General features: G+C 46.2%; 1 protein-coding gene across 1 annotated transcript; it reads right to left on the bottom strand.

Annotated features, from left to right (window-relative positions):
- Window positions 1-1051: 1051 nt before the first annotated feature.
- On the bottom strand, window positions 1052-24102 carry LOC141221843 (nuclear RNA export factor 1-like). Its single transcript, XM_073666599.1, has 6 exons — window positions 24040-24102; window positions 10873-10980; window positions 9974-10035; window positions 9085-9200; window positions 2710-2752; window positions 1052-2388 (listed from the first exon to the last, which is right to left on the bottom strand). Exons 4-6 carry the CDS (start codon window positions 9196-9198, stop codon window positions 2279-2281), a joined length of 267 nt encoding a protein of 88 aa, XP_073522700.1. The 5' UTR covers window positions 9199-9200; window positions 9974-10035; window positions 10873-10980; window positions 24040-24102; the 3' UTR covers window positions 1052-2278.
- Between the last annotated feature and the right edge of the window lie 443 nt (window positions 24103-24545).

Here is a 24545-nt window from a genome sequence, read left to right as displayed (position 1 = left end):
AGCCTAATGGAAGGGCAGCCCTCCATCCATGGTTCCATAGAGGTTTCCTCCACAGGGGGTTTTCCTCTCCTGAGTGCTGGAGGGTGACTCTTCGTGAGTCGGGGGTTGTGCTATTTTCGGTGTCATGTAAATTTAAATAAAATTTTGACCATTTGACACCTAATTGCAATGCTTCGTGTATTTATTTTGCGTGCTTCTGTCTGATTAATTTTGTTTGGGGGTCGGGGTCTATCACATACGGCTGGACATCTGCCAGCTGCACAGAACCCAGTAAGCACATTTTGCCCCAGGGGTCGCCCCTGCTCCGATGATGATGGTGAAGAGGAGACAAACATTACAGCACAACTCCTGGATGCATGCTCTCATCATTGGATAAAAGAATTGTATTACAGCAGTATAAGCAGATTACTCATCTATTCGTGTAATTTCCGTTGTCTTCGATGGAGAAGGCTGCAAGCAAGATGGTCTATAGGAACAGAGGCTACACAGAATCTTCTTTATCCTGATAGGTGATGGTTCAGTGTCATGTAAATTTAAATAAAGTTGAGAACGTTTGACACCTAATTGCAATGCTTCATGTATTTATTTTGTATGCTTCTGTCTGATTTTGTTTGGGAGTCGGGCTCCATCACATATCACTGAGTGACACGTCTGACATCTGCCGGCCGCAGTTTAGCCCCAGGGGTCGCCCCTGCTCTGGGGAGTATGATGGAGCAGAGAAGATAAGCATTACAGCACAGCACCTGCAAGTGAGCGCTCATCCTCAGAATAAGGACTTATATTACAGGATTACAAGCAGCTTCCTCGCCTCATTCACACAGGGAGTATTTTGGGCAGTAATTTACATTAGTATTTGTAAGCTAAAAACCAGAGGGGAACAAACACAGAGAAAAATAATAACTGAACCACTCTCACCTCTTCTGTGTTTTGGATCCACTGCTGGCGTCTGTTAACAAATACTGATGCAAAATATCGCCATGTAAAAGGGCCCAAAATCCTTACTGACTGATTGGACAATTCTTTACAAAAAAAACAATAGATGCCTCACCATGCATTTAATCCATCCTGCTGCTCATATCTTCTGGGCTCAGACCCACAATGCCGTGACTCTCGGCCAGTGTACATAAGGAGAAAGTGGGAAAAGTCTCCAATAAAAAATAATTCTCACTTTATTGGTGCAAAATATTAATATTTTTTGCATGACCCAATAAAATATGGATTTTACAAGATTTGTTCAGCTGGATCTTCCTGGTTCCTCATTGTTCGTCTGGTAGCACTCCTGGCTCCGTGCTGTTGATCTTCTAGGTGGGTGAGCGGATTTTTCCCTTTCTTTTTCTTCCATACACCTGCGGCTCACCCGCAGACACGGACATGCGGCGCGTCTTCCCAGACCTCAGTATGTCAATTTCTCTTGCGGAGACACTAGTCTCTGCAAGAGAAATTCTATCAGTGCAATGTATAGGATGCGGTGAATCCGCATGGCTCAATGAACACATGCGGATTTACCTGCGTGCAGCGCTTTGGACGCGGCATAAAGTATGCTGCGTTCAAAGCTCTGCCAATAACGCCCATGTGCACATACCCTTATACTCACCTTCCTTCCTCACCTCTGCTCTGCTTCCTTTTCTGCTGCAGCAGCTCATGTCAGCATCTGAGCAGCGCATGACGTCACTGCCATGCGCTCTCAGACGCTGAGCTGCTGGCACATTCACTCCTCTCCACCCCGGGACTATGGGCGTGGAGAAGAGTGAATATGCACTCTCTTTAGTAGCGGACACTGTCAGCAGGAACTGCGGCTCAACGCTTCTCTGTGCCCGCTACTAAAGAGAATGAATATTCATCCTTCTCCACGCCCATGGGAATGGAGAAGAGGGAATATTAATTTCTCTTTAGCAGCGGGCACACGTGGTAGCTGCAGCAGCGGCTACTGCGTGTGCCCCGCTCCTCCACCGTCGCAACCTCCCCCACCACTACACACCACCAGAATTTCTATATACTCGAGTATATACCAGAGTATAAGCCGAGAGGGGCTTTATCAGAACAAAAGATGTGCTGAAAAATTCGGCTTATACTCGAGTATATACGGTATATTAAAAATCTGGTGAATTACATGATGATTGGAAGAGACGAGATCAATCATAACCTATGCAGCGGATACCACCACTGGCGGCCTCAGTATTCCTGTAGCCAGAAGACCACCGCCAGACTGCGGGGGGGGGGGGGAATCACTCATGGTCTCCGGCTCATTCGTTGGCAGATTTCCCACAGGACGACGCATTCAGTTCTTATAATTCCAAGTCCATTTCTTGTACCCGTCTTCAGAGGCCGGGACAATGAGGAAAGTCCTTCTGAAGGAGATGATGGGGGTCTTGCGGTAGTTCGGGTTCACTGTCGGGAGAAAGTCTATTAGCTTCTCTCCAAAAACCACCTACTACACAGACGTAATGGGGTGTTCCCATATTTAAGTGATCCCGAGAATGGGGAGGCTGCAGTGCTACATCGCCAGGAGCCCCTGTGCAAAACTGAGGGGATTGGTGTACATAATGATGCAGCCCCCTTTAAGCAGCCCACAGACATTTATTTATTTTTTTAGCAGATCTCCCCAATCTCCCCTTCAATAGTCCTGTCCCCTGATAATGACCGGGCAGTTTGCTTTTTAATCTGTAGGATCCCGGTGATTTCCCCTTTGTACAGTAGGACATAACTCACCTTCCCTAAATCCTCCTTCGACGGTGAAACAAATGAGGGAAGCCTGCGGAGAACCAGGGTGCGACATACATAAGATGTGAGAGTCATAAATATAAGCCGCCGAGACCCTACAATCACACGAGCGGGGGTCTCCACACGTCAGATCACTGGAAAATCATTTTACTGTAGGATTTGCAGTAGATTTCATTCTTTTTATGGCAACGGGGAAAACAAAAAAAAATTCCCAAATGTATAAATAGACCCCTGAAAATATTTTGCATATACATTACAAAGCAACGCTCCGATCCCACAGATGCCCAGCGAGGCCCCGATCCCACACATTGCCCAGCGAGGCCCCGATCCCACACATTGCCCAGCGAGGCCCTGATCCCACACATTGCCCAGCGAGGCCCCGTGTCACGGGTGTGTTGCCACGAAGATCGTCACGAGTACACAGCCTGACTTCTCGCAGCTGACTTGTTGGTGCTTTGTGTTTTCTCGGCAGTGAAGGAGTTAATTCTCTCTCTCTCTCTGGGCTAGCTGAGGTCCAGCCTCGCCCAGCTGCAATCAATGCTTCGTTAGTGAGACTCCTTTATATTCCTGCAGGTCTGTTTGTGAGGTGTCGGTGAAAGCTTTTCATTCAGACTTACAGAGCGGATCGTGGTGTTTGGAGTTGCTGAGATAAGTGTATTTGAAAGTGTTATTTCCCTTTCCTCGCTTTATCATTTATCTCCTTTCCCGTTGGTGTTCCCTCTGTTGTAGTTTTGTTGAAGTTGTATGCAAGGTGGTTTTGGTTTTTCCCTTGTACTGTCTCGTTCGTCTAAATACTGTGTGTGGGCATATTATCGCTGGTTCCCAATTGTTGTGATCGGGGTCCTTCTCAGGACTAGATTACTGTGGTGCAGGGATCCTCAGGAGGTAGGGGTTACGCTGGCGGCCTGGACCTCTGTACCTTTAACAGTACCTCCAGGATGAGGGATTAGTCAGGGCCCCAGCTTAGGGTCAGCTTAGGCCCCCTACCTCCAGTATTCTGTGACAGTGTGACATTTACACCGACCAACTTAGTTTTTCTCCAGCTACCATGGATCCAGTAGCCGGTCTAGCTCAGCAGTTGCAGAGTTTGTCCATGGGGCTGGCGGACGTTAGGTCCAAGGTTTTGCATCCTCTGGAGCAAGCCGGACCAGAACCTAAAGTAGCTCTCCCTGACAGGTTCACTGGGGGGCGGGACAAGTTTTTTGTTTTCCGGGAGGCATGCAAATTGTACTTTTGGCTGCGGCCTCGGTCATCGGGCAGTGAAGAACAAAGGGTGGGAATTGTCATCTCGCTCCTACAAGGGGACCCACAATCTTGGGCGTTCTCTCTTCCCCCTAGCTCCCCAGTTCTCCAGTCAGTGGATAGGTTTTTCGCTGCTTTGGGACTCGTATATGATGACCCAGATCGGATCTCCCTTGCTGAGTCTAAGTTACGTAGGATTCAGCAGGGAGATCGTCCGGCGGAGGAATTCTGTTCGGAGTTCCGTAGGTGGGCCACGGACACCCAGTGGAATGACCCGGCTCTTAGGAGCCAGTTTTGTCATGGTTTATCCGACAAATTACAGGATGTGTTGGCACAGTATGACTCTCCCGCGTCACTGGAAGCCGCTATGGCCCTTGCTATTCGCGTTGACAGACGGCTTCGGGAGAGGTGCGGGATAACTCTACCCCCTGTAATGTCTCCACCTCTTACAAGGTCCCCTCATATGGTGGTTCCCCTGGTCAGTCCGGAGGAGCCTATGCAATTAGGAGGGACATCATTTCGGGGAAGGGGACCGGTGGTGCGCCATAAGACAGGAAGGTGTTTCCTCTGCGGGAAAAAGGGACATTTTATTGGGGGGTGTCCATCCCGCCCCTTGCTGAGTAAAGAGTCGTCGAAAAAACTGTTGATCCCAGGTTGTGTGGTGGACGGCAATCTGGGAGTAGGTATTTCGTCCCTAGGTTCGTCTCAGTTTCTCGTACCGGCGGAGGTGGTGGTGGGTACGAGAACTGAGAGGATATCTGTTCTTCTGGATAGTGGGGCCGGGGCTAATCTGGTTGATGCTCGGTTTGCCCGGGTTCAAGGTATGCGATTGAGTGAGTTGGCTAAACCCATCCCCATATTCTCGATCGATGCCAGGCCTCTCGGTCAGGGAAGTTTTTTGCAAGCTGTGCATGGCGTAAAACTTCAAGTGGGGGCAATACATAAAGAACTGTTGTCTTGCTACGTGTTGGAGGGTCTTCCCACTCCTATAGTGTTGGGCCTTCCTTGGTTAGCTAAGCATAACCCTGTTATTAATTGGCAAACCAGAGAGATAAGCCAATGGAGTAAATTCTGTAATAAAAACTGCATGAACACGGTCATCGGTGCGGTTACTCCTTGGGTCTTACCTCCATTGCTGGCAGAGTTTGCTCTCAATAATAGGCGAAGCGAGTCCACTGGTAAGTCCCCGTTTTTTGGGGCATATGGTTTTCACCCCCAGTTTTGTACTTTCAGTAGGGGGGGCTCTTCGGGGGTTCCGGAGGAGGAACGATTTTCCTCATCTCTCGCTTCAGTATGGAGAGGGGTGCTGAAGAATCTGAATACTATGGGGAACCGATACAAACGTATGGCTGATAGGAGGAGAGTGTCTGGTCCGGACCTAAGTGTGAACGATCAGGTATGGTTGTCTACCAGGAATATTAAACTTAAGGTTCCCTCCTGGAAACTGGGTCCCAGGTTCATCGGGCCGTACAGAATCAGTTCTGTTATTAATCCGGTGGCATTCCGTCTTGACCTCCCCCCTACGTTTAAAATTCACAACGTGTTTCACAGATCATTGCTTAAGAGGTATGTGGCGCCGGTGGTACCGTCACCTTTACCTCCCCCTCCTGTGGTTGTCAATGGTAACTTGGAGTTCCAGGTATCGAGGGTCATTGATTCACGCTTTAATCGCCGGTCCCTTCAGTACTTGGTTCATTGGAAGGGGTATGGTCCTGAGGAGAGGATGTGGGTTCCTGCGTCGGATATTAACGCAGACCGATTAGTTCGGGCCTTCCACACGACTCACCCGGATAAACCTGGCCCTGAGGGTCCGGAGGCCCCTCGTAGAAGGGGGGGTACTGTCACGGGTGTGTTGCCACGAAGATCGTCACGAGTACACAGCCTGACTTCTCGCAGCTGACTTGTTGGTGCTTTGTGTTTTCTCGGCAGTGAAGGAGTTAATTCTCTCTCTCTCTGGGCTAGCTGAGGTCCAGCCTCGCCCAGCTGCAATCAATGCTTCGTTAGTGAGACTCCTTTATATTCCTGCAGGTCTGTTTGTGAGGTGTCGGTGAAAGCTTTTCATTCAGACTTACAGAGCGGATCGTGGTGTTTGGAGTTGCTGAGATAAGTGTATTTGAAAGTGTTATTTCCCTTTCCTCGCTTTATCATTTATCTCCTTTCCCGTTGGTGTTCCCTCTGTTGTAGTTTTGTTGAAGTTGTATGCAAGGTGGTTTTGGTTTTTCCCTTGTACTGTCTCGTTCGTCTAAATACTGTGTGTGGGCATATTATCGCTGGTTCCCAATTGTGATCGGGGTCCTTCTCAGGACTAGATTACTGTGGTGCAGGGATCCTCAGGAGGTAGGGGTTACGCTGGCGGCCTGGACCTCTGTACCTTTAACAGTACCTCCAGGATGAGGGATTAGTCAGGGCCCCAGCTTAGGGTCAGCTTAGGCCCCCTACCTCCAGTATTCTGTGACAGTGTGACACCCCGATCTCACACATTGCCCAGCGAGGGCCCCGATCCCACACATTGCCCAGCGAGGGCCCCGATCCCACACATGGCCCAGCGAGGCCCCGATCCCACACATGGCCCAGCGAGGCCCCGATCCCACACATGGCCCAGCCAGGCCCCGATCCCACACATTGCCCAGCGAGGCCCCGATGCCACACATTGCCAGCGAGGCCCCTGATCCCACACATGGCCCAGCTAAATGACGTCATGGCACACCACCGTGCCCCCTACAGCAGACCGGACACATCGTACAGGAGACCGGGGGCCATCGGAAGGTAAGTATAATCTTTATTTTTTATTTTAAATTCTTTTTTTTTTTACAGGTACTATGGTACCCGGGTCTGGATGAGAGTCTCCTCTTCTCCAGTCTCGGGTACCATCCGCACATAGAAACGCTTAATATCCGTATGTGCTAATGCGCTGACATGGATATTAGGTGATTCAATGCAAGTTAATGGCGGTAATTACGCTGCGTGTCCGCAAAATTAATGGACATGCTGCGGATTTTTCCGCAATGATAATCCGCAGCGGATATTTCCGCAGCATGTGCACAGCACATGCGGATTATCATTGGGGACCATGGGGCACATATTACCAAGCGTTTTTAAAGCGTTTTCGCTGCGGAAATTCCACGGCAAAAACGATTGAAAAACGCCTAGTGGGCACGCAGCCTTAGGGCCTGTTCACATGTAGAGTTCTTGATGCATTTTTTTTCTCCAAAACTTCCATGGGAAATAAACGCAGTAAAATGAATAAAATTTCTAAAATCTCATTCGCACGGTGCGTTATTTCTTCTCGCGTTTTTATTTACCTGCGATTTCTTTAACCCCTTAATGACCGCCGTAACGTATTTTTTATAGCTTTCATTACGGGTAATTATTCCTCAGCGCCGTTAAAATGTGTCACTGTGGAATAAGTAAATAGCGGCGCCCGGCGGCGGTGATTCCCCCACATATGGGGTATCGGGTTACTCAGGAGGAATTCACTGGATTTTATTTGAGGGGGCGGGAGCCATGTCGCTTTTCCAGAGTCTTTGTTCTACCAGTAACGTGGGATCCCCTATAGTCCCAGTGACAGATGACGGACCTGAGAGGGGGCTGGTTTTGTGTGGGATAAATTAGGGGTTTTATTGTTAACATTTTGGGGTACATAATTTTCGATTGCTTCCAGAATAAGGCTGGGATCACCTTCTTGTGTTCTACGCTGAGCACTTACATCGGAGTTTCTGTGTAAATCCCACAAAAATGTGATTCAGACGAAACCCCCAACAGAACCACCCACCACAAAGAGGCAGATGGAGACATTTTGGCGTCTGTTTGACATCTGCTCTGGTGGTCTCCATGTTTTTAGGCGCACACAGATCTGTGGTCGTCCACACTTGTGCTCTAAAAAAATGCCTAAAATGATGGTACGCCACTGGAACACAGACCAGTCAAAAGAGGCGACATCAGCCTCATAAGTGAGTGGCTCCATCTGGGTTTTTTATCTGAATTGCGGTTTTGGTGAATTTACACGGAAACCCCGGTGTAAGCGCTCAGCGGAGAGCGCAGGATAAACGTGACCTGAGCCTTATTCTGATTTTTTTAGAAGCAGAATGAAGAAATAGACAGCAGTACCAGAATAGTTCTTATTTTTTCGCAGTTCACAGTGAGGTGTAAGTGATAAGGCAGATTTATTCTTTGGGTCGGTACGATTACAGCGATACCAGATTTATATGTTGTTGTTTTTTTAGGTTTTGCTGCTATCACACAGTAAAAATGCTTTTTTTTTCCAATAAAAAGTAGTTATTTTCGTCGCCATATTCTGAGAGCGGTAACTTTTTTATTTTTTGGTGAACAGAGCTGTATGATGGCTTATTTTTGCGGGACGAGTAGCAGTTTTTTTTTGTACCATTTGGGGCACACAGTAATTTTTTATCGCTTTTTATTCAGATTTTTCAGACACAGAATGAACAAAAACCAGCAATTCAGTTATTGATTTTATTTTTTATGCCGTTCACTGTGCGGTAAAAGTGATGACAGATTTGTCTGTCGGGTCGATACGATTACAGAGATACCAGAATTATCTATTTTTTATGCTTTGCTATTTTTACAGTTTTTTCTTTAATTTTTGTTTTATCACAAACGTTACGTTTTGAGCGGCGAAAAGGATTTTAGTGATTTGTGTGTTTTTTTTACTTTTTTACACATTTTAATTCACTTTTTTTACTTTTTCACCTAGTCCCACTGTGGAACATGGGTGATTGTCACTTTGATAGCTGGGTATCTCAGGGTACCATGGTAACCATTGGGACCCGTGATTCTAATCACAGGGGTCCGATGGTTACTAAGGGGGTCTTAGTTACGGCGGTTGTAAAGGGGTTAATTGTTTTTTACTGCAACTTTTCCCGGCTGAGATCAGCACCAAAAGTGCATGAAAACAAAAAAGCATTAAAACTTGCTGAAAATATTTGCTGTAGATTTATGGTCATAACCTGCGTTTTTCATGCAGAAAAAAAATGCATCAAAAACCCTACGTGTGAACAGACGCTTCAATGGACGCTCTGCAGTCAGGGTCAGAAACGTTCCTGTGGCTGAGGGTCCGCAGGGCGAGAGGCGCACGTCCCTCCAGCAGGAGAACCGGACACTTACGTTCTGGCAGCCGACATCCAGTGTCATGGACGCCAGCTCGTGCTCCGTTTTGGGAAGGTTACAGAGGAAGCCGACCACCTGCAGCCGGTTGTACTTCAACAGCTGATGCCTCATTTCTAGAGAAACAAAAAAGATTACAAAGAAATGAAATATTAAAGGGAAATTCTGACTTTCACACGCAGAGCAACAGCACCGCGCTGACGCTACATCCCGTGCATCGCCGCGCTGACGCTACATCCCGTGCATCGCCGCGCTGACGCTACATCCCGTGCATCGCCGCGCTGACGCTACATCCCGTGCATCGCCGCGCTGACGCTACATCCCGTGCATCGCCGCGCTGACGCTACATCCCGTGCATCGCCGCGCTGACGCTACATCCCGTGCATCGCCGCGCTGACGCTACATCCCGTGCATCGCCGCGCTGACGCTACATCCCGTGCATCGCCGCGCTGACGCTACATCCCGTGCATCGCCGCGCTGACGCTACATCCCGTGCATCGCCGCGCTGACGCTACATCCCGTGCATCGCCGCGCTGACGCTACATCCCGTGCATCGCCACGCTGACGCTACATCCCGTGCATCGCCACGCTGACGCTACATCCCGTGCATCGCCACGCTGACGCTACATCCCGTGCATCGCCACGCTGACCCTACATCTTGTGCATCGCCGCCCTGACCCTACATCCCGTGCATCGCCGCCCTGACACTACATCCCGTGCATCGCCACGCTGACACCAGATCACGTGCATCGCCGCGCAGACACTACACCCCGTGCATCGCCGCGCAGACACTACACCCTCTGTCCTGTAGTCTCCACCATCTCATGTATTTCATATTGTGCAGTTTGTCCAACAAGACTGAGGGTATATACCGTATACATGGCCATACCTGGTCTCGTCACTCGGAGGAGGTTGCGATTTTCTTTCCAGTATTCCTTAATCTGATCGAAGCTAAACAGACAGAGGCGTTAGATCACCGATCCCGGGGTCAGTGGACATAGACTACACAACAACAGAACTAGGCCCACAGACAGTACTGGACTCGGCGCCCACATACAAAGGTGTCTGCTACAGCAATGAGAGGGTCACACTGCTCCGCCAAGAGCTGCAATCCTTTCACTAACCAGATCAGTGGTGGCTCAGGATCCCCATCGATCACACAGAGTTCCTAGAAAACCCTTTTAATTGTCCTATAAGGAAAAGTTCTGCAACTTTCTAATATACTTTGTGCATTCATTTTCAATACTTGCGTTTGCTGTCAGTAAATAGAAACATTCATCCTTATATCCAGAGGCTAACAGCCTATCATAGGGGCTGTTTTATGCTGCCTTTCAGTAGAGCCCCGGTCCTGAGACCCCATCGAATGGTCAAAACGCAGCTCTGAAGTGGGCAGCTCCTGCAGCTGCATGGGCGCAGCAGAGAGGGGTGTACGGGCTTATTAGTAAGTCTGTGGGTCTGTACACCCTTAAGAACATTGTGTTGACTGAAAAGTGGGGTCTCAGAACTTGGACCACCCTTTTGATACAGAGTTAATTACAATGTATCAGAATCCTCTTTCATTTTTTCAGTAGGGATGTTTCCATTCGCAGACAGCAAGCAAAGAGCTTGAAAATGGCTACAGAATGTAAAACAATGTAAATGAGAAATTTGCAGAACTTTGATTAAACTTTTATAATTATGTTCTCCACAAGAAAAAATAAATAAAAATCGATGTGACGAATAGTCAGCAATGTAAGAGGAGGTGAAGTCAGGACAATGTATGGCCCCGCTGTTACCCAGAACACCCACCAGGTTCTTGCATAGAAGGCTTTGGGGAGACTAAACGAGCAGCAGCTGTTCTCCTGATAGAGGGGCAGGAGGGTCTTGCGGTTCTCAGAATCGTACACAGTGAAGAACCTCGAAGAAAATGCAACAGCATCAGTAAGCTGCAGCATAAGGACCTGGAAACACGTTGTGACTTGTGAAATAAATACAAAACAATAACAAGTGCTGATAATTCATCCCCAAATTGTGGAAAAATAATATGGGAGTAGTTCCAGTTTATGTAGTGATGTTGGGGATGTCAGTGCCTCCTAAATCATTTATGAAATAACGTATCAGAATTAAGACCAATTTATTATAGAGTTCAACTGAGCTTCTAAAAATGTATATGCAATGAGCTCCCCCTAGTGGTGGCTGTATAAATCTGTATGTAGTGAGCTCCCCCTAGTGGTGGCTGTATAAATCTGTATGTAGTGAGCTCCCCCTAGTGGTGGTTGTATAAATCTGTATGTAGTGAGCTCCCCCTAGTGGTGGCTGTATAAATCTGTATGTAGTGAGCTCCCCCTAGTGGTGACTGTATAAATCTGTATGTTTTGAGCTCCCCTAGCGGTGGCTGTATAAATCTGTATGTAGTGAGCTCCCCCTAGTGGTGGCTGTATAAATCTGTATGTAGTGAGCTCCCCCTAGTGGTGGCTGTATAAATCTGTATGTTTTGAGCTCCCCTAGCGGTGGCTGTATAAATCTGTATGTAGTGAGCTCCCCCTAGTGGTGGCTGTATAAATCTGTATGTAGTGAGCTCCCCCTAGTGGTGGCTGTATAAATCTGTATGTAGTGAGCTCCCCTAGTGGTGGCTGTATAAATCTGTATGTAGTGAGCTCCCCCTAGTGGTGGCTGTACAAATCCATATGCAGAGCGCTCCCCCTGGTGGTGGCTGAAGTAAATCATAATTTTATCATTGTATTCATGGTAACAGGGTATTTGGATCTCTGTATCAGAACCAGCAATCTGAAAAGTTGTCCTACTAAAATATATGTTCAGTAAATGCCCTCAATACTTGGTCGGCTCCTTTTGCATCAATTCCTGCATCAATGCGGCAATGTGGCATGGAGGCGATCAGCCTGTGGCTCTGCTGAGGTGTTATGGAAGCCCAGGTGGCTTTGATAGCAGCTTTCAGCTCGTCTGCATTGTTGTGTCTGGGGTCTCTCATCTTCCTCTTGACAATACCCCATAGATTCTCTATAATAGATTCTCTATGGGGTTAAGGTCAGGCGAGTTTGCTGCCAATCAAGCACAGTGATACTGTTGTGTGTAAACCAGGTATTGGTACTTTTAGCCGTGTGGACAGGGGCCAAGTCCTGCTGGAGAATGACATTTCCATCTCCATAAAGCTTGTGGGCAGAGGGAAGCATGAAGGGCTCTAAAATGTCCTGGTAGACGGCGGCGCTGACTTTGGTCTTGATAAAACACAGTGGACCTCCACCAGCAGATGACATGGCTCCCCAAACCATCACTGATTGTGGAGACTTCACACTAGACCTCCAGCAGCTTGGATTGTGGCCTCTCCACTCTTCCTCCAGACTCTGGGACCTTGATCTCCAAATGAAATGCAAAATTTACTTTGCATTTACTTAGTGTCAATGACTGCCTTCTGGCCATCACTTTTCCTTCCATGATGAACTGTAACTCCTAACATCCACTGAAAGATGCAGACTTTCAGGACCTGCTGGAATTAGAGTTTTCTACATAAATTGTATTCTTAAGTGTTAGATCACATGTAGAAGTCAAATTCATATCAATATTTTTGGCGCACAGTGTTGCGGGTAAGGCTATGTTCACATGCTGCAGTTGCAATGCTTTTAAGAAAAAAAAAAAAAAATCACAGCAAAAGAGTGCATTTAAAAAAATAGAATTAGACTTACCGGTAATTCGGTTTCTAAGACCCTCCACGACAGCACCAACAGGAGGTTGCCTCCCCATCCTAATTAGAGACAGGAAACAAGAGGTTAAATAGCCCTCCCCTTCCCTCTAACCTCAGTGTTTTTCCAAGGACCACACACTATGAATGCTTGAAATATTTATTAGCACCAAGGAATTTAAAAGAACAGAGTTTTCATAGGGGGGAAATTACCCGTGCTGTCATGGAGGGTCTTAGAAACCGAATTACCGGTAAGTCTAATTCTATTTTCTCTAATCCCCTCCATGACAGCACCAACAGGAGTAATACCAGAGAATATCGTTAGGGAGGGACTACAGCCTGCAGGACTTTTCTGCTAAAGGCTAAATCTTTTATAGACATCAAATCTAATCGGTAATGCTTGGTAAAGGTATGGACCAAGGAGCAAGCAGCAGCTTTGCAGATCTGCTCGATGCAAGCGCTGGCCCTTTCAGCCCATGAGACAGACATGGCTCTGGTGGAATGAGCTTTTAGCAACACTGGAGGAGGCAGATCTTGACTTTTATACGCCTCCGTGATTGCTTTTTTTAATCCAGTTAGCTGGAGAACTCTTGGAGGCTTTCTTCCCTATGTTTGGTCCCCAGTACTGAACAAAAAGATTCTGATCCTTCCTCCAAGGCTCCGTCTGTTGCAGATAGTAAAGGATGATTCTTCTGACATCTAGAGAATGGAATTCTGATTCTCTGTTGTCTCTGGGATTTTGACAAAACGATGGGATTATTATCTCCTGGGACTAGTGAAAATGGGATGATACCTTTGGAAGGAAAGAAGGGTCTAGGCGGAAGATTATTCTGTCATCTATGATTCTCAGATAAGGTTCCCTGACGGAAAGGGCCTGGATCAAGCCAACTTGCTGCTGTTATTGCTACTAACAGAGCTGCCTTCCAAGATAATTTGTTCATCTGAGTTTGGGTCATAGGTTCAAAGGGAGGGATAGACCATTTAGAACTATATTTAGGTCCCAGGTAGGAACCATGATGGGCCTTCTCGGGCATGTTCTAGAGGCTGCTGTTATGAACCTCTTTATTCACCGGTGGTCAGTCAGGTTTTGGTCAAAAAATGAACTTAGAGCAGAAATCTGGACTTTCAAGGTGCTGGGTTTTAGCCCTTTAGATAGACCGTACTGTAAAAAATCCAGTATTCTGGCAATATCAGGGTGAAAGAGATCAATAGGAGTAGAACCATACCACGTAGAGGTCTTCCATATTTTTAAATAGATGGCATTAGTGACCGGTTTCCTGATTTTCGGCAGGGTGTCTATTACAATATCCGAGAGCCTTTTTGCTTTCAGGATTAAGGCTTCAGAAGCCAGGCTGTCAGGCATAAGCTGTGGGGAGCCTGATGAAATATCGGACCTTGATGGAGTAGATCGTGGTCCGGAGGCAGGATAAGAGGGCCTTCTGGGTTTAGAAGGTTCAGAGCCCCAAACCAACTTCTTTTCAGCCATAGAGAGGCAATCAGAATGGTCTTGACCTTGTCCACTCTGATTTTTTGCAAGGTCCTCAGCAGTAATGGAATTGGAGGGAATGCGTAGGCCAACCTGAAGCTTCATGGGTGAGAAAAAAATGCATCTACCTTTGCATGATTCTCCCTGGGGTCTATGGAGAAATATCGATTCACCTTTGTATTCTGTCGTTTTGCAAACAGGTCTATGTCTGGTAGTCCCCATTTCCTGGTTATTAGCTGAAACATCCTTGAACAGAGGCTCCATTCTCCCTGATTTATTTCTGTCCTGCTTAAGAAGTCTTTTAGATGAAGGGCTGACAGAGAAAGGAGATGATGCTCTGCCCAGAGGAAAAGTCTTGCCGAGACTTCTTGAAGGCTTTTGAACCTTGTACTGCCCTGATGACGAAGATGGGCCACCGTTGTCATGTTGTCTCAATAAATCATGACATGTGTTCCCTGGAGAATAGGACCTTCAGGGCCTCCTCTACTGCTTTTAGTTCTTTGAAATTCGAGGATTGGCCCAGATGCCCTGGAAGGTCTTCTGGGATATGATTGCTCCCCAACTTCTTTTGCTGGCGTCCGTTGCTAAAGAAGAGATCAGGTACTGAATCCAAGCAATCCCTTTGGTCAAATTTCCTGGGTTGACCCACCAGTTGAGAGATACCTTCACAAGGTGGGGAAGAGATATTTTTGAGTTGAGCATCTCTGGAAACTTGTCCCAGCGAGAAAGGATAAAGTTCTGAAGGATTCTTGTATGAGCCTGGGCCCAGGGGACCGCCTGAATGCATGCTGTTATCGACCCCAGTACCAACATGGCAAACCTTATTGATACCGTCTTTTGGCTCTTTAGTATCTGGATCCTTGATCTCACATTTAACCGTTTGGACGCTGGCAGTAAGGACCTCTGGTTTTGAGAATCCAAGAGAATTCCTAAGAAGATCTTTTGAGTTGATGGGGTAAGGTCTGACTTTTCTCAATTTATAATCCAGCCCAAGGATCCCAGGATATGTAGGACGGATTGAAGTTGGTCTCTGAGAACGGAAGAAGGAGCCGTGACGAGGAAATCGTCCAGAAAAGGGATGATGCAGACATTTTCTTCCCTGATAAATGCAACTACTTCCACCAGGATTTTTGTAAAGGTCCGGGGTGCTGAGGAGATGCCGAAGGGAAGGACGCTGAACTGAAAATGGCATACGGTCTGATTTAGAGAGACAGCAAATCTCAGACAACACTGGTAATCTGGGTGGATGGGCACATGGTAATATGCGTATTTTAGATCTATGGTAGCCATGACGAAGTTTTTCCCGATCAGAGGAACCGTGGATTTTACAGACTCCATTTTGAATCTTTGATAAAGAATATATTGATTCAGACGCTTCAGGTTGATAATAACCCGGTGGGTTCCATTTGTTTTTTTTACCAGGAACAATCTTGAGTAATGTCCCTTGCCCTGCTCTGCTTCTGGCACGGGAGTAATTACTGCTGAAGATAGCATTTGCTGAAGCTCTGATGTTAGAACTTTCTGGAGTTTTGCTGACGGGAGAGATGTTATTTCCAGTCTCTGAGGAGGAAAGGAGGAAAATTCTATTTTTATTCCTGACTTGACCCAGTCTAGGATCTTGCAGTTCGATGTTATCTTCCTCCATAGCCTGAAGAATCCTGAGATTCTGCCCCCTACTTGTCTGGCGTCATTGCCTATCAGAACGTTGGGACTGAAAAATGTTTTTAACCTCTACCCCCTTTGGGGTAGGTCCAGCAACCCGCTTTACCTTTTCCTCTGTATGAGGTATTATGTGGTTTGAGGGGGACAAAATAGCCTCTTTTTGGTTCTGGGAGAGATTTATTTTTATCAGACACTTTCTACAATAAATTGTCCAGCACTGGACCAAACACGTACTCCCCTTTGAAAGGTATGGAGCATTACTTGGATTTAGAAAGGATGTCACCACTCCACATCTTTAACCATAGAGCCCTTCTTGCGGCATTGGAGAGAACCGAAGTTCTTGCTGCAATCAGGACAGATTCAGTGGAGGCGTCCGCCAGAAATCCCGCTGCCTTCTGTAAGAGGGTGTAGAGAGGCCAGAAGATCTTCTCTGGAAGTACCGCTCTGGATATAATCTTCTAACTGATGTAACCAGTGGAACAAGGTTCTTGTGACACAGGTGGAGGTGACGTTTGTTCTTAGGGCAGCAGCTGATGTCTCCCATGACTTTCTCAGTAAACTGTCCATCTTACGATCAAGTGGATCCTTAAGCTGAGAGGAGTCTTCAAAGGGTAGGGTAGTCTTTTTCGCTACCCTGGCCACCTGAATGTCGACTTTAGGCATCTCTGTCCAGCATTTATAGATGTTTCCATCTAAGGGAAAGCGATCCATTAGGTCAGATGGGATGTTCAGCCTTCTTTCTGGAAATTCCCATTCATCCAGAATTGAATTCTGGACGTTGTCATGAATGGGGAACACCATTCTCTTTCTTGATCTCAATCTCCCAAACATCTCGTCTTGGACCGTACGTGGCGTTTTTTCTTCTTCCACGTCCGTTGCGTTTCTGATGGCAAGTAAAAGTTCCTCCATGTCATCAGAGGAGAAGAAGAATTTCCTATCCTCCTGATCAGTACTGATGTCTGGAGTGACCTCGCCTTCTTCTAACCATTCCTCCTGGGCTGAATTTTCTGCCTCAAAGTCCGAGGAATTTTCTGGGGGCATACTTCCTCTTTTTTTATACTGAGGGACCCCCTGAAAAAGATTGTGAGAAGGTGGCTAACGACAACTGGATCTCTTGGCGCACCATTCCCCTGACTTCATCCATTAGGGATGATTGTTACTCACAATCTTCTCTGTACACGGCTGACATAGGGCCATTTTGTGGGTGGAAGGGTGGGAGTTTCTTATTGCAAATGGCACATCTGTGACTTGCAAGTTTTTCCTTTTGATTTCAGTGCAGGATCCTTGTCACACTAAAATAATAAGGGGAAAACATAAGAATGGATCCTGCACCGAGACGGACCTACCCATACCAGACATACTCACTGGGCCAGAGTTTGTGCTGGGCTCTGCAGATGCAGCTTTAGGGGCAGACACATCCATCTTTAGAACCTCAGTCCTTCCTTATGGTGTCTTACATCAGGGTCCTTTTATACAGGAACTGAGATCCAGCGCTGTCCTCACCCAATAGGATGAGGCCCCCACTCTCCTGATATCAGGTCCACCAATCCTGATTATTGCACTTTTTTTATTGAAATTTCAAATTTCCAAAATGGCAGTGCAATTCCACCCTGGAACGCAACCAGAAGTGATGACGCGGCCATTGAATGGACCGGTGCGCGTCACTTCCTATGAGCTCTCCATGCGGCCAGCTATACACCGGAGGAGAGCGTTGCGCTCAGGGAGAGGGGGAGACATCGCAACTGGCTGGGGAGCTACAGGAGGCCCCCAGCCAATATCTTCTCACCATCCAGCATTGAATGAGCTCTGGAGGAAGGTGAGGTCCCACCGGGAGGAAAGAGCAGCGGACATGGAAGGAAGGCACAGGGCGATCGATCCACAGCCCCACCAGAAGGAAACCTCTTCATCCCTTAGGGACAAGAAAACACTGAGGTTTCCTGTCCCTAACCTCCTGCTGGTGCTGTCATGGAGGTGATTAGAGAAAGCAGCATGTGAGTGCAGCCTAAGGCTATGTTCACACATTGTGTTTTTATGCAAATTAAAAGCTGCTTTTTACAATGTCGGCAAAAGCTAGGAGATTTCAGAAATCTCAGGTTCACGCTTATTTTTTGTTTTACTCTTCCTGACTGAATTGGAAAACTGAATGTTAATTCTTTCAACATTTTTGCAGCGTTTTTTCACTCATAGAAAGTAACAAGTAAGTGCAAAAAAGCAGCAGAAATGCAGCAGAAACGTTGCCAACAGTTCTTGCAGCGCTTTTAGTGAAAAAAAATCAAGCATGGCTGGACGTGAAACCCATTTATTTCTGTGATTTTCCCACATTTAAACCTAAATGTCTTGGTTTCCTCACCCGCGATGGCAGATAGGATTAGTACATTTTAATTAAATTAGTGATATGTGTAAAAGGAAACAATACCTGATATCTCAATGCACCGCCAAGTCTTGGGTAAACTAGGACTGACCAATTCCCCTAGCTGTTTTTACACTTCCAATTGTGTATTTTTTCATGAATAGTCACTAGTTTTTCAGACATAAATCTTTTTCCACTAAATAATTGTACAAATTGCCCCTTTTCCCCAAAATGTTTTCTGGTGTCACATCCGTCTGTTGTTGGTGGCCTAACACCTTGCATTGCTCATGCTTGTATGGTGGAAGCAAAGCTGAACTTTGGGATCCTGAAGAAAGCAGCAAAAAGACGCAATAAAAAACTGTTTTTTTTGTCTGCAGCTTTTTTTACTGCCAAGACATCAAGTTTTGGCTGCAGAAAAAAACAGCAGCAAAAACGCAACGTGTGAACATACTGTAAAAACATGACGCCTTTAACAAGTTCAACTGCAAACCTTTCTGGTAAAACTACATGTAACATGGGTCATATTGTGCACTTACTCTTTACAGCAAGTGCCATAAACCACCAATACCCCCCTATTGCAATCTCTATATACGTCGGTGGAGATTTGGCTACACACAGACGCGCCTCCTCATTCCAATATATGGAGAATGCGGCTGAAAATGTGTGAACAAGGGTTAGAAAATAACTGCATGTAGCTGTAGAGTCACCATCAATCTTACTGGGGAGCCCTTAGCAGCTGGGCCTGGAGCTGTGATGTCATCATCTACATGGCGGTGATGTCACGATCTACATGGAACTCTGGTGTCATCATCGGCTCTATGACATCACAATGGGAGTAAAGTGTATAGAATGCCTGAACGCAGAGCCGGGGCTGTCTTTTGTGTTACTCTTTATTGGATACACAAAGTTAAAGGAATAAAAGGAGAAAGAAGGAGAAAGAAAGCGACGCCATCATGAGGATTCATGGACGTCCCCGTTATGGCCAGCGGCTGCTGGTCAAGGCTCTCTCTTCCTGCAAGTCAATTGGCTTTAGCCTTCTGACCCGATTCAGGAAATCCCATCGCAATTGGAGAACACTGCTGAAGGATTCCTTCCTGGCCACGAAATCTGCCACCATTACAGCAGTCAGGCGCTTCAGGTCAGTTGCTATAACCAGACGTAAAGACCACGTCATCAGCCAAGACAGCGGTGAGAAGAGCCCAACCTACATAGTAGGTGATACTGAATCCACGTCCACCATTGCAGAAAGTGGAGAGGATCTTGCCGATCCAGAATGTGCACAAGGTGCACACGAGGGGCTGCTACAAACAAGACCCCGGGACAATCTAAAAAGAAAAGCACCAACCTCTGAGGACAGTCAGCCCGAGATGCTGCCACCGGCCAAGAGAGCTGCTACAGAAAACCTTTCTGATCTACTGGGAGAGGTAACCCCGGAGATGGAGACCCCACAAGTGGAGATGCCCGATATCGGGAAACAGGAGGACATCCTGTCTCCAGAGCAGTTAACCATCCTGCTGAGCAAAGGGGAGGAAGGCTTCCTGGATGATGAGATCATCATGATGGCCCAGGACCTGCTGCAGAGTCAGTTTGAGGGTTTTGATGGCCTGCAGCCCCCCTGCGCTCTTCTAGTGCCAGGGTACAGTGTACTGAAGAATGCTGTACAAATCCACTATGATGAGGAGAGGGTGCACTGGCTGACCACCTGCTACAAAAATGGCCAAATCTTTGTGGCCGACAGCATCAACTCCGGAAATCTGACTCCGTCCATCTGTGAGCAGATTATCAACCTGTACAGTGAAGTGGTCGAAGAGCCCCTGAAACATCTGACATTTATCGATGTGGATCAGCAGAGGAACAGTTATGACTGTGGCTTATTCGCCATAGCGTTTGCCTACGAGCTTATAGCAGATGGCGGTGAACCCAGAGCAGAGTTCCGGCATCGGTTGATGAGGACTCATCTGATATCCTGCCTGCAGACCGGCAGGATCAGCGCATTTCCCAAAAAGGTCAGGAAGTGACTCCATGCCTATAAACGGCATGTAGAGTCAATGACGGTCCACGAGATCGCCCTGACCTTCAACCGGACACGACCCTGGACCACAGACCAGCCTGCACCAGTAAGTAACCATGGACTTTCCATAATACCCTCAATGTAGTGAATGTATAAATATGATGGGGGGGGGGCGCTGCCATTATTGGAGCTGTTTATCAGTAAAGCTTAGCTCCAGCCCCTATAAAGATGCATTAAGAGATTAATTATAGCAGGATTCTAAGGGGTTTTCTGTTATTTTGTACACAGAGGTGTGAACCAGAACAAGAATGACCCCCGCAGCTATAACAAGTGTCGGTGTTTCTGTCATCACCATGGACCAAATATAATCCAGGTAAGAGGAGTGCACTAAGCAGCAGTGACTGGGAGTAAATCGTGTGAACGTCTCGGATATTAAATATTCGGCTGCTCCATGATCAGTTCTGTTCCCTCTTTCTACAGATCACTATAAGCGACCTGGGGTCCCACTAAGAAGACGGGGTACGGCTGGAGGTGACGGCTATAAGAAGTCAATGATGTGGCGGCCGCCATGTCAGGAGCAGAGGAGCCGCACTTCAGGACGAGGCAGATTCCGGGCTCGGTCTCTGTTCTCATTACTTTCTGCAGTCAGATGTAATCACTGAATAAGTGAATCTTCTGCTGCATCAACCCCGATCTACAACACAAGCTGCCATCATCCAGCACCGCCCAAGGGAAGGGCAGTCCGTCAGACATGGTTCCCTAGAGGTTTCCTCCACCGGGGGTTTTTCCTCTCCTGAGTTCTGACGGACGACTCTCCGTGAGCCCATCATCATCAGGGCCACATGACTATTGCCCCACACGACTGGTGGGAAATTCTACATTTGATATCTTGTATGAAGCCAATAAAGAATTCAATTAATATCTAGCAGCCGTGTATCTGAATTTATTATGTTTCGTCTACTATGTATAGTACAGAATTTGGTGAACTCCAGGGGGAATATACAGGGGTGCAGTATTGTAATAGTGTTATAATACACTCATTTACAGGTGCTTCTCACAAAATTAGAATATCATCAAAAAGTTAATTTATTTCAGTTCTTAAATACAAAAAGTGAAACTCATATAGAGTCATTACAGAGTGATCTATTTCAAGTGTTTATTCCTGTTAATATTGATGATTATGGCTTACATCCAATGAAAACACAAAAGTCATTATCTCAGTAAATTAGAATAATTAACAAAAAACACCTGCAAAGGCTTCCGAAGCATTTAAAAAGGAACCTTATTCTGTTTCATTAAGCTCCACAATCATGGGGAAGACTGCTGGCTTGACAGATGTCCAGAAGGCAGTCATCTGCGCCTAAACCACATTTAGCATCCACACGTTTGGCATTTCTGTAGCGATGACAGCCTGCCTAAATTACAGGTGTGTGTCTCCAGAAGCATGGGCTGGACACAATGTACTGGTCACTACAATGTATTGGGGGCTACAACGTACTGAGGACTACAACGTACTGGTCACTACAATGCAGATTTGCAATTTTCACTCAGCAACATCCACTGCTGCTTGTTTCTGGAAAACTCACTACACTTGCAGATAAATTCCCAAAGGGGTATAATTTCTAAAATGGTGTCACTTCTGGGGGGGAGGGGGGTTTCCACTGTTTAGGCACATCAGGGGCTCTCCAAACCCAACATGGCGTCGACTAATGATCCAGCTAATTTTGCATTTAAAAAGTCAAATGGCACTCCTTCTCTACCGAGCCTTGCCGTGCGCCCAAACAGTAGTTTTCATCCACATATGGGGTATTGGCGTACTCAGGAGAAATTGCACAATACATGTTACAGTGCATTTTCTCCTGTTACCATTGTGAAAATGCAAAATTTGTGGCTAAAAGAACATTTTTTGTGGGAAAAATGTAACTTTTTGTTTTCACGGCTATACGTTATAAACTTCTGTGAAGCACCTGGGAGTACAAGGTGCATCCCGCACAGCTAACACTCCTTGGGGGATCTAGTTTCCAAAACGGCGTCACTTGTGGAAGGTTTCCACTGTTTACGCATATCAGGGATCTCCAAAAGCGACATGGCGGCAGCTCTCTATTCCAGCCATTTTTGTGTTTGAAAAGTCAAACTGTGCTCCTTCCCTTCCGAGCCCTGCCGTGCGCCCAAACAGTGGTTTTCTTCCACAAATGGGGTAGCGGTGTACTGAGGAGAAATGGCGCAACACAATTTGGGGTCCATTCTCTCCTGTAACCTTTGTGAAAATAAAAAAATTGGGGGCTAAAGTAAATTTTTTGTGAAAAAAAAAAAAAGTAGTAAAATGTTCATTTTTTCCTTCCACGTTCCATTAATTCCTGTGAAGCACCTGAAGGGTTAATAAACTTCTTGAATGTGGTTTTAAGCACCTTGAGGGGTGCAGTTTTTAGAACAATGTCACTTTTGGGCATTTTCTGTCATATAGGCCCCCCAAAGTCACTTCAAATGTGATATGTTCCCTAAAAAAAAAAAAATGGTTTTGTAAATTTTGTTGGAAAAATGAGAAATTGCTGGTCAACTTTTAATCCTTATAACTTCCTAACAAAAATAAAATTGTTTCCAAAATGATGCAGATGTAAAGTAGACATGTGGGAAATGTTATTAACTATTTTGTGTGACATCTCTCTGATTTAAGGTCATAAGAATTAAAACTTTGAAAATTGCTAAATTTTCACCAAATTTCCGTTTTTTTCACAAATAAATGCAAGTCATATTGAACAACTTTTATCACTATCATTAAGTACAATATGTCAGGAAAAAACAGTCTCAGAATCAGGGGGATCTGTGGAAGCGTTCCAGAGTTATTACCTCAGAGGGACACTGGGCAGAAGTGTAAAAATTGGCCGGGTCATGAAGGTGAAAACAGGTTTGGAGGGTGAAGGCGTTAGCACTTCTCTTTCTGAAAGCATTCTTTACTCTACAGCATTTATTCCAACTAAAACTTTTGCCCTGTGCCGTAGAGAAAAATATTTTTATTTATATGCACAAACCTACATATTGAGGCAACTAAAGATGGCACCCCACCACCTTACTACTTTAGATCTAACCTATAATATAAGGGACAATAAAAGGGTTGGTCCATCTCAGATATTTAAAGAGATTTCTAGCTTTGGAAAACTCCTGTTCCCCCTCTGCAATTTTTTTTTGTTAAATAAACTGTGCTTTATTCATCCTCACTGGGTCCGGTACTGAGTCTCCGCTGCGCCTTTTAGGGTGTCATTATCAGTAGTGCTGCCATCACAGCCAGTAGCGGCACAATACGCTCAGGGCCAAGCACTATTGACGTGACGTCAGAGCTGCAGGCAATAACAGACACTTGGAGTAGCGGTGGAGACTCAGTGCTGGACCTGGGGCTGGCGAGTAAAGCGCTTTTTTTTTTTAAACAAACTGCAGCCAAAAGAAAAGGGAGTTTTCAAAACTGGGAAACCCCTTTAAGGTATATCCATAGAATATTCCATTGGGAGAACACCTTTTAAAGGGCTTATTCAAAGAACTTCAGCATTGCTTACCAACGCCCTGGAAGTGAGCGGTGCTGCTGACGTTATGACCCGTGTGTTCAGATATTGGGCACATGTCCTATTCTAATGAACTGGATGGGTGCACGATACCTGCCCATCATGCTAGCGTCTCGGTAGGTCTGCGAATCGCAACGTCATCAGCACCGCTAATATCCGATGTGGAAGTGAACGGCTCTGGACAAGCCCTTTAAGTGAAAGAAGAATACAACTTACCTTTGCCTGTGGGAGAGGTTGGGGTTCTTCTGGCTCAAAAAATAGATTCTCTTTAAAAAACCGTCCGTCCTGCAAGAATGGAGACAGCGGATATAATACAGGACAGGAAAGGTGACTGGTATGATGGAAGGCTCACAGGGGGAAAGTTATAAAGCTGGGGTACACGGGGTAGCGCACCATGCAACAGATTGAACTATCCTTTTAAAGGCAAAGATACAGCTTATTTCCAAGATCCTACCGCAATATGTAGTAGATCTAATAGTAATATTCGAAAATACCTCCAATTAGAATACAGTATAGTTCTTCTGATTCACTATGTCACTTACCCTATGTGCAGGGCATTGTAGTAGCTTGGGTATCTATGGTCATGACCACTCATAGCGACAGTTGTTAGTGGTCGTAATCATGGATACCTAAACTACTACAATGCAGTGCACATGGGGTAAGCGACATAGCTAATCAGAAGAACAATACTACAATTTTAATTGGAGGTATTTGCTAATATT

The sequence above is a fragment of the Phyllobates terribilis genome, unplaced genomic scaffold (genome assembly GCF_046119375.1).
Source record: "Phyllobates terribilis strain yellow unplaced genomic scaffold, ASM4611937v1 Scaffold_340__1_contigs__length_2048258, whole genome shotgun sequence".
NCBI lineage: Eukaryota > Metazoa > Chordata > Amphibia > Anura > Dendrobatidae > Phyllobates > Phyllobates terribilis.
This window is presented reverse-complemented; position numbering and strand designations above follow the sequence as displayed.